At 41.4% G+C, this 16,608-nt stretch overlaps 2 protein-coding genes across 4 annotated transcripts in view; both read right to left on the bottom strand.

The window, feature by feature from the left end:
* Positions 1 to 2,596: 2,596 nt before the first annotated feature.
* On the bottom strand, positions 2,597 to 4,177 carry LOC143355627 (THAP domain-containing protein 1-like). 2 transcript variants are annotated; one of them, XR_013082529.1, is made up of 4 exons: positions 4,043 to 4,177; positions 3,395 to 3,871; positions 3,185 to 3,259; positions 2,597 to 2,690 (listed from the first exon to the last, which is right to left on the bottom strand). XR_013082529.1 is itself a non-coding variant. In XM_076790641.1 (3 exons), exons 1-2 carry the CDS (start codon positions 4,108 to 4,110, stop codon positions 3,424 to 3,426), a joined length of 516 nt encoding a protein of 171 aa, XP_076646756.1. In that variant the 5' UTR covers positions 4,111 to 4,177; the 3' UTR covers positions 2,703 to 3,259; positions 3,395 to 3,423. The 2 variants fall into 2 exon arrangements, 1 of the variants encoding a protein (XP_076646756.1); XM_076790641.1 differs by lacking the exon at positions 2,597 to 2,690 and having other exon boundaries at positions 2,703 to 3,259.
* A 1,252-nt stretch (positions 4,178 to 5,429) lies between these two features.
* Salm (spalt major) overlaps positions 5,430 to 16,608 on the bottom strand; it is a 120,204-nt gene continuing 109,025 nt past the window's right edge. Inside the window, exons 4-10 of one of the 2 annotated variants that reach the window (XR_013082528.1) lie at positions 16,160 to 16,432; positions 15,195 to 15,465; positions 14,608 to 14,756; positions 14,083 to 14,256; positions 11,899 to 12,090; positions 8,114 to 10,776; positions 5,430 to 8,083 (exon numbers count right to left, since the gene is read on the bottom strand). Coding sequence is in view for 1 of the 2 variants with exons in the window: in XM_076790597.1 (XP_076646712.1) it covers positions 10,372 to 10,776; positions 11,899 to 12,090; positions 14,083 to 14,256; positions 14,608 to 14,756; positions 15,195 to 15,465; positions 16,160 to 16,432 (1,464 nt within the window). In the remaining variant the exon portion in view is untranslated. Of the gene's footprint in view, positions 10,777 to 11,898; positions 12,091 to 14,082; positions 14,257 to 14,607; positions 14,757 to 15,194; positions 15,466 to 16,159; positions 16,433 to 16,608 lie in introns of both variants that reach the window. The other variant, XM_076790597.1, reaches the window with a different exon arrangement.

The following is a 16,608-nucleotide window of genomic DNA, read 5'->3' as shown; positions in this document are numbered from 1 at the left end:
TGGTTTAAAAGTTATTCTATATCTCGATTTCTGTAATTTACTTTTACTAAATAATTAGTTGGCAAGATGGTCAAGGGAGTGCTTGTCGACATCATTGGTGAGAGGAATGGTTATAAACATTAAACAGCCAGAAATAACAAATTTATCAATAATTACTATTCCGGCGATCGAGATCTACCGAAATTAATTGGGGTGGTAGAGTTGCGCACCGCGCACCGCGCAACTGAACTCGGCGGCCGCGCTCGGTCAGTCAGTCGAGGTGCGCACTCAGAAGGGAGCGGAAGTGCTGCGGGACCAGAAGGCCGAAGGACTTTGGTGCTACCCTGGCCCACCCTGACCACCCCGGCCCACTCTTGCCTACCTTCCAGTTGACCAGGGATCCTCCAGAGCTGCACTGGACATCACTGGCCGACCTTGGTCTACCTTTAGCTAGCTTAAGGTGGACCAACGGTCATTTAAAACTTCCCTGGTCCACCTTAAGCTAGCTCGGGGTGGGCTTCTTGGAAACGGCGAGGTTCTTGGAAGCTGTCTTCGCTCACCTTGGTCAACTTTCAGCAGCTCTTTGTAAGTAACAATTCAAATATACACTTTCTGTTTTGGAATGCGTGTTCATTCAACGAACGCCGTCAATTATTATTTTTGTGTTTCTAATTCGAATTTGCGTCGAAACTTTTCAAAAGTTTCTCTCCTTGAAATTATATTATATTATATTTTTGACATAAAATTGGTATTTCTCCGATCGTAGGTCCCCCAGGGGCTCACTCACGGGTGCGTCCTATGAGTGAGTACGGGTATTGGCGAACCCGGGGCGCTCCGAGCCTATAGGTCGTTGCGTCCCAATTTCGTTCGATTTATTTTCGATTTGAATTGTTCATCTTTCCAATCGAAAATTACTTCTCAACTTTCAAAAGTTCCTATTCCAAAATTTCTAAATCTGATTTAAAATTGGTTTTCCTCCGAACGGAGGTCCCTCAGGGGCTCACTCACGGATGGGGCCGTGGGTGAGTACGGGTATTGGCGAACCCGGGGCTACCCGAAGCGCCATTTCAGTAGTTTGAAGTTCTGACTTCAACTACTCTTGTTGAATTCTTGTTGGTTAGGCCCCACTCGCGTGCGGGGTTAGCTTGGCTCTCGTGGGCCGGTTAGATTCGCACTCTTGTGCATGTTAGGTAGGCCGTACTCGTGTACGGGGTTTAATTTGGCTCTCGTGAGCTGGTCTTAGGTTGGCTCTCGTGAGCTGGTCTTAGGTTGGCTCTCGTGAGCCGGTTAGATTCGCACTCTTGTGCATGTTAGGTAGGCCGTACTCGTGTACGGGGTTTAGCTTGGCTCTCGTGAGCTGGTCTTAGGTTGGTTCTCGTGGGCCGGTTAGATTCGCACTCTTGTGCATGTTAGGTAGGCCGTACTTGTGTACGGGGTTTAGAGTTGTATTTCGTCGTTTCTTCATTCATAAAGACATTTTTTGAAAATATCTCGAGATCTAATAATTTTTTTGCCATGGTACCCTAATCATTTTTTACGTAGAATGAACGGAAGAATCGATCTGTGCAAAAAAATATGCATTTCTATTTAAAGAAATGATGCAATTGTTAATTGCACATGCACTACTGCATCTAAAAAAAATACAGATGTAGTGCTCTTCGAACCATTTATCTTTCTCCTTTATCATTTTTTCGTAAATGCAATAATAACGGAGTTATGACTTAAAACAATTGCGTGGATCACCCTGTATATGCATAAATATGTGTTACTATATTTATATAACTAATGCTTTAAGCACATAAAACTCAGTAAAATCCTTCTGTATCGATAGTTCGACTCGAATATTCGGTTGAAGACCAACGCGATCGAAAAGAATTATGCTAGAAGAAAACCAACTACTATGGTAACAAACAGGTTGCTCTGTTAAAACATCTGAGTGCGAGCCACAATTCAAGCGCCAAGTGGTCTTCGTGACCCGATAATAGCCAAACATCAAAATACCGCGGGCTTCTATTTCTTAATTATCGTACAAGGTGGCAGGAGGTGGCAGCTAAAATTTATATGCTCTTTTTCGCAATTGTTTAAACTTTCATATAAAACAAGTCTAATGCTTAATACTGTTTTTAAAACCTTTCTCAAAGTTCAAATTGTTAATAATATTGCAGCATTTGCACATGGATTAAATAATGCTTAGAAACTAATTAAATACGGAAAGTACGCTTATTAATATATATAAAACATTAATTCAAACCTGTTATATCATGTTCTATAATGAGTTCTTAGAATAATTAGTTTCACTTTGAATTTCAGAATTTTGTATTCAAAACGTTACCCTCGATTCCACAATTATCTGAAATGAATAATATTTTGGATTTTTAAGGTTTGAAGTGTTTTGTTACTGTATAGCAAAAAAGTTTTTCAAAATCTTGAACTTCGAAAATTGATTTTTGGCCAGTAAAATCGCGTTCTCAGACCACTGTGCGTCGGTTCTTTTTTTCGCTTCGTTGTTTTTAGCTGCTACATGTGGATCATCTCTACCGTGTTGGGTGTTATCGGGTTGAGGAAGCACTATGCTGGAGGCACAAAAAGCTCGGGCGTGAGCACTCTCGTATACTCTCTAGGCAAACCTTGGCTTCGTTACAGAAGGCAGGTCGGTCGCACTAAGTCCTTGCTGTACGAGTACGTATCGGGCAAAACCGGAGTAAACCTTTCTGTAGGAGGAAAAATAGTATTTAAACTTTTAAATTATATAATTTTAAGTTTCATATATTTTCAATAATTTATTCATTTCAGATATTAGGAAATCCTTTGTGGAAAAAGTCAACATCACCACTCCCTTTACAATAGAAAAATTCTCTGCATCTATATGTAACGCTGCAGATAAATAGCAAGAGGAATACGCAAGGCAAAGAACAGTCAGGAGTGGCAAGGATTAAAACAACAAATATGTGTACAGGTTCCCTTCTGATGGTAACACCCCATGGCAGGGTAAGAACCGCAGAGGATAAACCACCGACAGCAGAAGTTAAGATAAATAGAACCAAACAGGAACAAGTTCAATGAACCAACAGTTCCTTCTCGTAAACTACTACAGGCACAAAGGGATGAAAAAGCTCGGATCAAAGTATAGCCGCGAGGCAGTCCCAATCTGAAGTTTCCATGGTTGGAAGAATAAAGTATAGGACAGAATTTTTTGAGGGTATACCTGGGTTGCATACGGGAATTATTTTCCCTAAAACTAGGGAGTTCCTCTCTTTCCAGGGTTGGAACAGCCCCTAAACTGAAAAAAAATAAAACAGATTTGGATGCAATAGAAGAAAAAACATTCATATAAATTCATATGATAATTCATATAAAAGCAAAGCAATTAAGTAATAAAATGTTCCAGGCTTAAGTTGTTGAAATTTATATGTACCGAAAGTGGTATAGAAGCATCTTCTATAATCATCTCATTCCATTATTTTTCAGTTCTTCCACCAATGTGTGCAAATCTTTAACTTTTTGTTTAAGCCTTTTATTTTTTTGGTGTAATGTTTTTATTATTTTATTTTTTTTAGCAATTGTCGCATTAACAACGTCTATATAATTATCTTTATCACTTAATATATCCAAATTATGGAAATCTCCAACATATGCTTTCCGCTTCTTCATTAAAGATGTTTTTGGTAGTCTATTTTCAGCTTCTGAGCTAGAGGCATTTTCTTCAGAATGTGGTTCAGTTTTTACTATAACATTTGGTACAGCATCACTTTTTAATATTCGCCGCGAACTCCAGGGAGATTGGATAAAGCAGTCATTAGTGAAATGTTTCGAACAGACTCGTGCACGTTCACAAAATTCTACATTTATTTGTTCTATCCATTCCTTCCTCAACTCTGGATCCTTAGGAAATCTGTAATTAATGTAAAGCAAGGGACAATAAATAATCATTAATTATTTGACAACCGTTAGGAAGAAAATCTTCTATATAATAAACATTAAGTATTCATTTCATCAGTTATAGGTTATGCGGTATTGTATTTAGCCATATAATATAAAAAATTGACAGTACTAAAATACTTACTGATGGAAAGATACGTCTGTAGCAGAACTGTATTTTTCAGTACAACTGTTAATACAACACTTTACCATTTTGAATCACAAAATTCACACGAAGTAAACAGAGTTATTCAAGTGATGGTGGTACAGTCTCCTTCAGTCTCCTTGGACCAGGTGGCGAAAGCAAAAACTTTCAAAGATGGCGAAATTGAAATATTACACTGACGTGCTAGGCTAGGCTTGTAACACCTTGCAATGAAATACCGTATGCCGTTTACCGTATTCAGTTATAAAAATTAGTGGTTTTTAAGACTGTAACTTGTAACTGCAAAACTCTGCAGTTGCAACTCTCTACATGTATTTACAAACATACGCAACCATCGGCGCGAAAGGAACGGAGTGGGGGTTAATAAATCAAATTACGAAATACAAATTATGAAATTTTAAAAATTCTGAATTGATTCTGTAAATTAAAAATTCTGTATTATTTTTTTCAGGTCTAAAAAGTGAGTAGCAGCTTCTATCAATTTTGCTGGAATAGGTACATATAAAAATATTTGTTGAAGAATCATACAATACGGTAATGTGAAGGAAAACATGAAAGGTAATGTCATATCAATGATTTTTTTTCATTGAAGATAATATTGCACAATAATATACTACGTCAAGTAAGTAATTTCACTTAAAAATTTCATTGTCTTTTCTGTTTGTCAGTTCTTACAAATAAAAATTTATGCTAAGATTTTGTTCTTGTTTTTTCCTTCCGTCATCTAGTAAGATACAAAAAAAAAACCCAATGATAACTGTAACCCTTTTCAGGCACACCAGGTCTATAATTAATATTCTAAATAAAGAGAAGGCCATCTTTCATTAGTCTTGTAGTTTCGAATCCTTCTGTGATAGATTATGCATATGAAAACAAATACAAAAAGTTCAGATATACATATGCCCTAATTGATCTTGCTTTCAAATTATAATAAGTTTCTTCTTTAACACAGAGTATCTATTTATTCTCGAAAGAAATGTTCAAAATGACCATCTTACATTTGAACACAGCCTGTAAGATACAGTTCTATAAGTTTGAGTACGACGAACTTCAAGCAACTCTACAAATATTAAGTGAGATATTCAGAGAAAATGTTAACAGAGTTAGGAGAAGACAAGATCCAATACTAAATATTGAGTTCTAGTTGTAACTAAGTGTAATTACTTCAACAATTTCCATCATCCAATACAGTTGTTCTGGAAAGGAACATTTGTATAGTTTTAACAGATAAAGTAGAAAATTCGATGGTTATTTTTCAAAATTATATTCCCTAAGTACTGCGAGTGCTGCTGAAAAACATTTAGATTCAAATGAATGATAATATGAATAAATGTAGGGTGGGTTTAAAATCAGTGAACAGTACCCATTCTCATAATAATTGTTTATTGTTGAAGTGATATAGATATAATGATCCGTAATGTAATTTAACTACAATGATGGGTTTCGCAACTAGCAGAGTTGTGTTTATACATGGATTATACAATATGTACAGAAAAGCAATACTTCGTTTTGGACAATTTCACAGAATTTGCAATCGAGGATTAGCTGCCGGGCTTTTTCGTTCCCCCCCGTTCCATCTTTGAAAAAACAATGTTGTGCAAGCACGCGGCACCTGCACTTCAAACGCGTGAACGTTTATTCCACTTATCTTACGAAACATTTTAGTAGTACACTAATGATTTACATGGGCTTCTCTAACCGATTTCATTTCCACTGATCACGTGTTCCTTATTTACAGTAGTATTATGTATATATTTATATCGTCTGTCTTCCTCGTCGAGGAACCATCCGGTTCTGATCGACAAGAATCTTTTGATTTTCCTCCTACAACTACATTCCTTATCTTGGAGTTTTTTTTATTTAAATACGTTGCATTGGATGCATTTCCTCTCCTCGTGTTTCTCTCTGCATTAGAAATCATATCGAATTCTTTCCATACTTTTAATACGGCTGCAATGGTTTCAACTTGTCTAACTGTTCACGATATATTTGCTTTCGGCTAGTTATTTATGTAAATTGAAAATTATAAGTGTCCGGTGGACACGTCATCGATATGCTTTTTGATTCGTGATAATTAAAAAAAAAAGTAATGTCACGAGCGTTGACTGAATTTATTCGAATTATTATTTCGATCGGTCTTAAAATTTTGCTTTTCAAGTGCAGTAGAACCTCGCTCGTTGCACGAAACGGGACCGAAAATACGTGCAGAATTCAAGATTGTGCAAAAAAAGAGGCAGCCAATCCCCACTACCTGTTCCAGAACGTCTAACAACTCGTGGTGGGGATCGCTACTATGCAACGAACGAGAATTCCGTGCAACAACCGAGGTTCTACTGTAGTACGTTTGCGTGACGCGCGTGTTAGAATGTTTAAAATCTCGTAGTTTCCTAACGTACGTTTAAAATTGTCTGTTAAAATTTCTGTGTAAAGAAAGATAGCTCGGCTAGAAAATACGCAACACACGTTTCTCGCCGTGCGACATTTTCGCTAAAATGATTAACGCTAACCGTCCACTTATTTGTGGACTTACGTCGTACATGTGATCTTCATTTAGTGAATCGTAATTCGATCAAATTTATTCTTCTCAATGAAAGATTCTTCACCGTTGTTTAAATAAATAATGCCGTTACCTTGATTCAAGTTTCAAAAAAGGTATTAACTGTTCGAGACGCTGGTAAAAAATTATCTTTTAAAATAATAGCTGTTGCTGTAACGCCTTGCATCAGACGTGATTTTTCATAGCCTCGTATCATTGTTTAACTTGCTAAGAGTCGTCAAAATTTATACTGTAAAATTATAGTCCTTATTCCGACAGGGACCATGTTCTTTTGGATCTGATCCAGAATTTAGTTACTGGAGAGGCTCGCGAGTTTCTTTGTAGTTACAAGCAGTGTCGCCAGATGAGGGGAGGGAGCACGACTCGAGGGGAAGAAGTTACCCCCTCTCTGCCAGTACCGGAGTCACGTGACCGGACCGCGGCAGAACCGTGGGAAATAGCGCGGTGGAAAGGAAAATTAGAGTGGGGGAACAAGTCTTGATCTGGCGACGCTACAAGTTTTGAATTCAGCGTATTGAATCTTTCTAATAGGTTCCAGTAACTTTGATTTACGGGAAGTTATCGGTTGACGTGGAGATCGTGGCTTCGGACTTTCTTGTTCGTTTCGCGCGCAATAAATCATCCAATCGACGGAGTTCTTAAAACGTTACTTCTATGCTAATTAAAAATCAGATAAATTACATAAAGTGTCTACTGGACATACGTACGGTCGCTATCATTACTTTTTACAGGTTTATACATGCATATCGCTTCGCTTAGTTTCTTTATCTCCTTTGCGTTTCACGGTTTAACACGAGAACATACAGGAAAGCCGTTACACATAAGTATGTATTAGTTCTCGAGTATGGTTGCATGCGATCGATCGCATCACGAATGGTGTTTGCACGTTTACAAGATTTCCGAACTTTCGAACGCATATAAAATTTCGTACATCGTAAGGCTGTGTCCACACTGAACAGTTACCCACAATAAGGGCCGTTACGCACTGTTGAACGGTCGCCGGCGACCATTAGGTACGAGAAAACAATAATTCGCACGGTAAACAACTTTCTTGGCGGCCAGACAACTACGTGTATCAAATGAATTTCGACACAGAAAAGTTAGTCATCGGCAGTGCGGTCGACAGTGCGCAACGGCTCTGAAAGAAGGAAAAGTCAACAAAAAGTCGATCGATGTTGCTTTGGTGTGAACATAGCTTAACGGTGTCGATAAAGTAGGTACATTCAGTTGTTATGGCGTAAAAGAAATCACTTGTCGAATGAACCTCATTGCTCTTGTGGTCTGTAAATTTGCTGATCTTTGAATCTAGTGAATACTTTTCATTTTGGTTTCCGTTCTCGTATAATAAATAATTAATAAATTACCCGTTACCATTTGTACAGTTCTTATTCCTTTATTCTCCGCCAGGTTGGTTTGTTCACGTAACAAAACATTCTTCAAGAAAATGTATAAAAACGATTCGACTATCTAAAGATGATCACGGGGTGTTCAACAACAAATTGCAGAAAATTGCAGGGATTTTTGGCGATGGTGTAAGACAAAAATTCAGAACAATTTGGCTTCATTTTCAAGTTATTAACGATTCAAATTCACCAGTTCACAATTTTTGTCTTACACAGCAAGGTCGTCCTTTGATTTTTTTTTTATTATTAAAAACCCCGTCGAGTACTAACAGAAACACGATGTTACCGGAAGAAAATGTATAACAGAATATTCTAAAAATCTCGTTACTCGGAAATTAATATAAAAATTTGAAATTTTTGGACAATTCTATGAAACATAGTGTAGAGGTATTTCACGTACAGATTGATCGGATTGTGGCCATACTATTCGTTATAATTCATTTGTTATATGCGTTCACGTTGAATTTAGAATGTTATTATGATTTTGTACATTTTAACCGTCTCAATGCCTAAGGGTCTTCGCGAAAATTTGGTCGAACAGTGTCGAGCAGCGTGGTCGCTTGCGACTAACGCGTTACGTACCCTAATATTCGGGCGTTGTTCAATTTAAGCATGATGGACCGCTGACACTTTTCGACGTTTCTCGTGGCACTCGAATTGTTAACGTAACAGTGTCTACTTGTACCACGTTGTCGAGCAACGATCACTCCACTACGTTAAAGGTATAGCTGTTGCGCATCTCGCGACCTAGGTCGACTGTGAAAATCACGGTTTTCACGCGTACAAGTTTTTCGAGTCGAGTACACTGATTTCTCTATATATGTCGCCAGAGCCTAGATGATAAACGTCGCGGAATTTTTCCCACTGCCGCGGGACATACCCCGTGAGGGACCACGAAACTCGAGAGGCCTCGAACGCCGAAGATCATAGTATCTCCTGGCCGATATATGTCCATGGCTAGACCCGTGTTGTTGACATATATCGAGAGTTCACTGTACACGGTGTCGCTAGAACGGTAGAACTTTGACCAACGAGGAGGACCGTGCGGCACGAATCGAGAGATCCCATATTATTCTTCGCATAAGCGTTACAACGATGCTACGAATCACGGTGTGTATTGTCCACCAGAATTGAATTTCAATTCTGCAGCAAAGATTACTGGTGCTTCGACCGAGAGAAAAAGTGAAAATCGTCGAGGTTCGGGGGAACACAAATAGAAGTCGGCTGTCTGTCTCTTCTCTATACAAAAGAACGACAAAGCTAATTTGCAGTGCGTACTGTACATCGAGTGTAAATAATAATACTATGGTACAACGTATAAGTACATTGGTTTAAATGATTGCAGGCTGCTCCTCTCATATCACAGCGAGGGGCGTTGCCGGACCCGCTTTTAAATTTCTAAAAACGACCTTCTTCGAAAAAAGAAAGCGACGCACGTACTCACGCGTGTGTACACAAGTTGCGAACTCGTACCCCTTCGCACCAATATAATATTTTATATTTATATATGTATATTTTATATTTATATATATATAATCTTTCTCTTTTTTTATGTATATATTTATATCATCTTGCGCAGAACATGCCACGTGGCTCCCTGGCGCGTCCCGAGGACATCCGTTATTGTCTACCGTACGATATTCAACTGAATACACTCACGGACAAAAGTTCAGAAACGTGAAGATGAAGTCTCTTTGTTTTTTTGTCCGAAACAATATGTATTAAAAAGGAGGAAATATACAGTAATTTTCAAATGATCGATATGTTTCTTAATCTTTTGGCCCGTGAGTATATTTCCTCGGACGACGAGACGAATGTTTGGCGGTCGTGTATACGGCGAACGGTAACGGGTGGTTCCCGGGCTGGCCGAGAGCGAGATGGCGCGGTCTGCGTCATCAATTTGTAACGTAAAATAAGCCTAAGTGAGGTGACCATCACTGTCGCGCATGGACGGTCAGAGTACGGAGGGCCGGGACGTCGCGGCGCCACGTGTCTTGCGGCCCAACGGCTCAGTCTAGGCACCGCGTCCGTCAGACCCTCGTGCGAAACCACGTCACGGGGGTTCTGGAAACCGGGACGTAAACTCCCTCTCAGCTGATGCTGCCGGGCCCATCGGTCCTCTTTTAACACGTTTAAGACTAGTGTGACAATAGGAACATGGTATCTGCTGGCTCTGGGTGTTACGAGGATATGTCGTCAGACTTCGGGTCCCGAGTCTTTCTTGTTCTCTTTTTGGACGAAACACTGAAGCACTTGCTCCCCGGATCCGCACGCCTAGCCCAGGCTGGCTAGTAGCGAGCCGGAGTTCAGTTTTCGATCGAAGAAGAAAGATATGTACCGGTTGAACTTCACGTGGTTAAACCTTCGCCCCTGGCAGCCGGAGGTGGTGGAAGTCGAGCCGACGGTGGTGTCGGGTTGCTCTCGGACCGATTCGAAGGCTCCCTGTCGAAGTGATGCTGAAGCCCGTCGCCTGTCCACGAGGGCACACCCGTCGAGTTCTGGTTGCTACCGTTCGACGACGGCGTGCCCGGAGAGTGAGACGGCGAGGATGTTTGAAACAGCATCGAACCGGATGGAATCGAGGATTTACCATCGACCAGCGGCCCGTTACTCGTCGGCGCCATCGGCTGCTTGTCCAACGGAAACCCGGCTCCGGCTGCGTACACCGAGCCGAACAAGCCCGCGTACTTTCCGGTAGCCACCGAATGACCCGGTAGACCGTTGTTACTTTGAATCACCGAGATCTCGTTCAACTGTAAGTAATGCACGCCGATTGGTTAGGTTTATTCGGGGGCAATTACCTGTAAACATCAAACAAAGAATCATCGTTAGCCGTGGCGTATGGATCGATTCGCTGTGCTTTTTTTTTAAGAGCCAAGACGCCGTAGATTCGCGATAAGGTAGAGTGACCACGTTACCGACAAAAATAGGTGAGAAATGGTTTTACGTGCCTCAACGACCTGCTGACTCTGCGAAAGTCACGTGATTACCCTTGGCTCTTAATGATGATTAATGTTTACATTAGAACTGGGGCTTGCGAGATATTACCATACACTTTCTAGAATGTAAACATAGCTATGAAAAATGTCAAAAAGTCTAAATCAGGCGACGCCCCTAACGTCATACAATGCCAATCGTGCAGAAAGAAACCGGCAATCGGCAGTCATCCTCGAAGGGTTAATATTCGAATGCTCTTTAACATTTCAGGGACGACGCACTGTACCGACTGTGATGAATTTTTCAAAATTGATCACACAAGGTTAGATGATTAGGGGCGATGCGCTTTCTTTGTTGCATCGATGTTTACTTTCTAGAACTCTAAAGTTATTGCATATAACCTGCGATCGGGCGTCGTCCCTGAAGGGTTAAAGGAATAATTTTTCAAAATTGTACTAAACGAATTGAGGTTTCTCGACAAGTTAAAGGAATTCATTTAAAAAAGTGTTTTTACCCCTGGTAGAAAATATTCGAGCAAAATTATGAGTATGCTCGTTGAAAGAATTATTTATCAAGTGTTTATTTATCAGCTAAAGGAGGTCATCCCAATGTCTCTTCGAATTATGGCGCAAAAATGTGTTTGACATTTTTTCGGAACTCTCAAGATCATCGGCTTCGTTGTTCATAGAACTGTGTATATATTTCTTTTTTTTTTTTCATCGTATATCTGACAAAAAGATAAGTTCAAACATGTATCAGGATGACCTTGAAATGACCTTTGCTTATTTCGGGACTTTGGTTCTTTAGTCGAAGTGATTTAATATAATTCGAGAACAAAGCACAAACGGTGACGCTAATGGAGTTTGTAAAGAGGCACGAAAACTCAACACTACACTTACACTAAATAATCTTAGTTAATTATTATGAAGGAACTGTACTTTTTCTGAAGTTCGACTCTCATCTCGTGGGCAGAAGTTCGATAAGCTTAGAAAAGGAGCGTAACGCAAAAGACTGGAAGCGAAAGCTGCACTTTGTGGTGTTTCTATCCAGTAGCCTTCTGACGACTGACTCATACTTGATTTCGAAACACAATCGGTTGAATAGGGGGAGGTTGAGTGGCCACCTGTCGACTTGTGTCATAATCCAATTAGTGTAGGTAAGAGGAAGAGGGAAGTATGAGAAGGACATGTTTAAAAAGTGTGTGAGAGAGAGAAGGTAGCATAATTTTGGCTGGTGATGGAATACGGAAAAGATGGCAATAGCGTTATACTGTACCCCTAGTTTGGCTATTCGTTGCGCCATTGAACAATCCCAACAGCCTAAGCGCGAATAACCTTGATCTCCGTTTTATGTTTTATGTTGTTATGAAGCATGCTTTACTAGTCTACTGAGAATTCACACAGATTAAGATCAGTGAATAAACAATTTTCATTTTTGAGGATAAAGGCTATTTGAAGGTCATGTTTAAACGTAGCTTTTGATTAGCTATATGATACAATAAAATAGTTGTATGCAAAACAACACCGATGACTTTGAAAACTCCGGAAAAATGGTCTTGGAAGAAAAATGTTCTTGCACACTATGTAACATAATAGATGGACCACCCTAGAAATATACTAGACAAGTATGATCAAAGTTATGTGGGAATTACAAAAAAAAAATTAGGTAGCTTCACGATGCCCTTTTCAATATTTTGAATGACGAAGATGACGGTAAAAATTTTTAAAAATATTTTCTCATCGTTCAAATTTTCTTACTAAATTACTAAAACTTCTTCACTATTTACCAGGGGTATGTAACACTACTTTCTTTGAATAGCTCTCTTATGTCACCGAATTTAAACGTGTAAGTGAAAGTACACATTTTCGAAATACAGTGGTGTCTTGATATATGTGAAAGAGATGTGCACGACTTTGATCTTAATTATTCTTTTGAGAAAACTTTGATCAACATACTTGTAAACTTTTTCTGATTAAAATGGCACCAAAACACGATATAATTTGGATTACAATTATTCAATCGATGATTCAGTAAAATCACGATTAACCGAATCGATAATATCCGATCCATACACTCTACCTCGATCCACCATGATTTATGGAACACTCACGTTCCATTGTTCGAATAATTGGGGTTCTACGGTATCGTGGACTGAACAAACAAATATGATCCAAATTGCGTCGTGTTTGGTATCATTTCCATCAGAAAAATATCACGAATGTGAATTGAAAAGAAAATTGTCATCCGGATCAGTATTGTACCGCCAATGCAACCGTTTCTACACGATACAAGTGACATTTCGGTCCCGAGCTTTTCCCATCTATCAAAACATTACTCCGTGAAAATTCTTGACCCCTGCTATTGGAAATACCTCCTTACTATCACGCAGTGGCGGCTCGTAGCAAAAATTAGTGGGGGTGCTGCTCCAGAAAATTTCAGCTTTCTGTGTGCGCATGCGGACAACAGTGAAATACCACGCCGCTGATGAAGATTTTTGTATCGTTTTATTATATTAAGAGCCAAGACTCCGTAGATTCGCGATAAGGTAGAGTGACCACGTTACCGACAAAAATAGTTTTACGTGCCTCAACTTTTCGTCGAAAGAGGAAGGTTCAATCTAGCGCGCGCTAGTCATCAGCTGACGAGATTATGCAGATATTTGGTAATATAAGTGATAGAGGTAGGCCAAAAATTGGCGATGTGCATGCCGTGGAATCCAAGCATTTTTACAACATTGGATGTGTTTTTTGGAAGAAGTCTAAAACTAGAAAATATCTCCGGCTACAAATTGAGCTATATTTTGTCTCGATTCTCTGCGAAATAAAGCCAAAAACTTGAAGCACGTTTCTGGCGTCAGAATTCATAAAGTCGATAATTCAGAGCAAAAAATGTGACAAGTATAGTCACAAACTTAGGACCCGTCGGATCAAGACCAAGACGGATCCGAAGTCAGTGGCTGAAATCTGTGAACGGAAATTATACGGCAGTTACAGACTGCTGACTCTGCAAAAGTCACGTGACTACCCTTGGCTCTTCAATGTTATCGATAATATCAAGTGGAAATAGGGGGTCCTGTACGCGAGCCGCCACTGCTACCACGAAGTGCTGCGGAAGCGACTTACTTTCTGCTGTACGCCGTTAAGGAACGGCGCGGGTAAATACGGGTAGAAGAGATCCGGTCGTCGCTGGAGAAATTCCGAGTCCTTGGGAGTGATGGGTAGGGGAGGCAGGTCCAGCGACATTCGACGGCCTCGCCGAGAGGCTCCGTTGGTCCACATATGCGTGCCCATGTGCACCTACGATCAGAAATCACAACGACGTAAATTCCTCTGTCGGAGTACGGCGGTCGCGCATGTGTCTTTCATCGAGCTTGCAATTTTGTACGTTACGCGTCAGCGTTAGTACAAGCGGTAGCAGCTAGCTAATGTTAGTGGAAAAACTCGAAGACTCCAAGAACACACGAGTAGAATGAGAAGTAGGAGGAGAGATAGAGAAAAACGGGGAGTGAATGACACAGAGATATAGATATACAGAGACAGAGAGAAACAGGGAGGAAAGAGATGGGGAGATAGAGAAAGAGAGACAGAAAGAGAGAGATAGAGAGAGAGAGATAGAAAGATAGAGAAAAGGGAAAATTGTATGTATACCTTCAGATTGCCCTTGGTGGTGAAGGCCTTCTGGCAGACGGTGCATCGGAACGGTTTGTCGCCAGTGTGAGTTCTCATATGGATCTGGAGCGCCGAAGATGAGGAGAAATTCTTATTGCAAATCTGGCACAAGTGTTTGCTCGGCACGCCTGCAAATACACACACACAGTTTCTCTAAACAGGCCCTGACACAGGTTTCGCGGGGCTGAAAAGCTTGTTCTTCCCCCCTCCCCCCAAGTATGGGTACTCCCGCGGCCCGAAACCGAAGAACGTCGGCTCTGCGATTATGTACGCAGATCGAAAACAAAAAAAAAAAACGAGAGACGAAAAATAGATATCCACCAGATCTCTGCCACCACCAGGAGAGTGCGTGAAAAAAAGAATGAATAGCGGTGTACGGGGGAAGTACAAGCGTGCAAATAAAGCGAAGCCCGTTCGAACGCCCTCGAAGGTTCAGATAGATGCTGGAACGTGATCTGTTAGCGGAAGAGAATTAAGTTTGCCAAGCCAAGCCTTCGGCTGGACGAATTGTGCTCGATGAAGAAGCGAAATTGGACGTTTTACGAAGAGCGGTAACAGCTACTTACTGGCTGGTCTCTTTGGCGCTGGCAAGTCTCCTTCGGATGGAGATCTCTTCACCGAGATCGTCTGCTCTATCGATGTCGGTGGCATCGGCGGAGGAGGCGGTGGCGGCGGCGGAGGCGGCGGCAGACTCGTGTCTTCGGCGCACATAGGACTCCTCGAGGTCTCGTGCTCCTGAGACTGCTGCTGCTGCTGCATCTGCTGCTTCGTGTCGCTGAACAGATGAGGCGGCATGTCGCGTATCTTGTGTGTCAACATGTGCTGCTTCATGTTCCCCTGCGAATCAAAAAAAAAAGACCAGCACTCGTTAAACCTCCTTTCCACCGGTGACACTCGAACTTCAACCGCTCTGTCGATTACACCACTCTGCATCGTTCCAGATGTCTCAAAACGACTCTGATCAACACCTGACGGCCTACCACGGCTTTCTCACGTTTTTTTCGTATCTTCTATGGCAAAGAAATAGTGGACGACTATTGTTCATAGGTGTGCGAGAGCGTTGGAGCGGGAAAGGTGGAGCATGCTGAACATCGCGAAAGGAACATCGAGAGAAACGCACGAACAGCGTGAATCTAAGAGTCGATGCATACCTCACAGGCCAGGCCGGCGGACAAAATATTACAACCCTGGTTTTGTGTGCAGCATTTAGGAGCGGACGGCCTGTCCGCTAGATACAAAACCAGGGTTGTAATATTTTGTCCGCCGGCCTGACCTGTGAGGTACGCATCGACCCTTACTCGGACGTTTCGAGTTCGGAATTTCATACTTTCGAGAAAAGAACGCGAATTCGGTGAGAGTCCCGGCGGAACTGGTAAGTGAAACGTGTTAACTCGCTCCCTAGAAGTTCTTGAGAGTTCTTAGTGTTCTTGAGCTATTTTCGTGGTTGCGAACAAACGTGGAATCTTTCGAGAATACACAGTGGTGTTATCATTGGTTTCGTTTCGTTCGTCAAAACTGAGCAGGCTCTTACCAGGAGGCTGTGGGCCGAGGGTAGAAGTCCGAGGGCGGGTGACATCAGCGGGGGTAGGCGGATGGCAGGATAGACAGGTGTCAGCCCCCGCCCCCCTCCGGCTCCTCTCCGCCCCCGGTTCTTCCGCTCCTCAGGCCGTCGCCGCCTGCGTTTCGGTTTCTCTCGATTACTGGCGCACGATGTTTGATATTGGGAATCGGGTGAAGTGATCGAACTATTATCGGGCAACGGTTGAGGTGTACAGTTGCACGTTTGCTGACCGGAACCGTCGTTCTGAAAGTATCGTAGAAAAACAATGATAGAGAGATGACCGGACCAGAGGCGAATTAGGCTTTGGGCGTGACCAGCAATTGCGGATTATGATGGGAGAAGCGATAGATCTTTACGGGGTATAGCGGGCCCCTTTCGATATCCCGATCAATCGAATCAGTCACGTTCCCCGCGGTCTA

The sequence above is a fragment of the Halictus rubicundus genome, chromosome 7 (assembly GCF_050948215.1).
Source record: "Halictus rubicundus isolate RS-2024b chromosome 7, iyHalRubi1_principal, whole genome shotgun sequence".
Lineage (NCBI taxonomy): Eukaryota > Metazoa > Arthropoda > Insecta > Hymenoptera > Halictidae > Halictus > Halictus rubicundus.
Note: the sequence above shows the minus strand (reverse complement) of the source record. Positions and strands in the feature narration are given on the sequence as shown.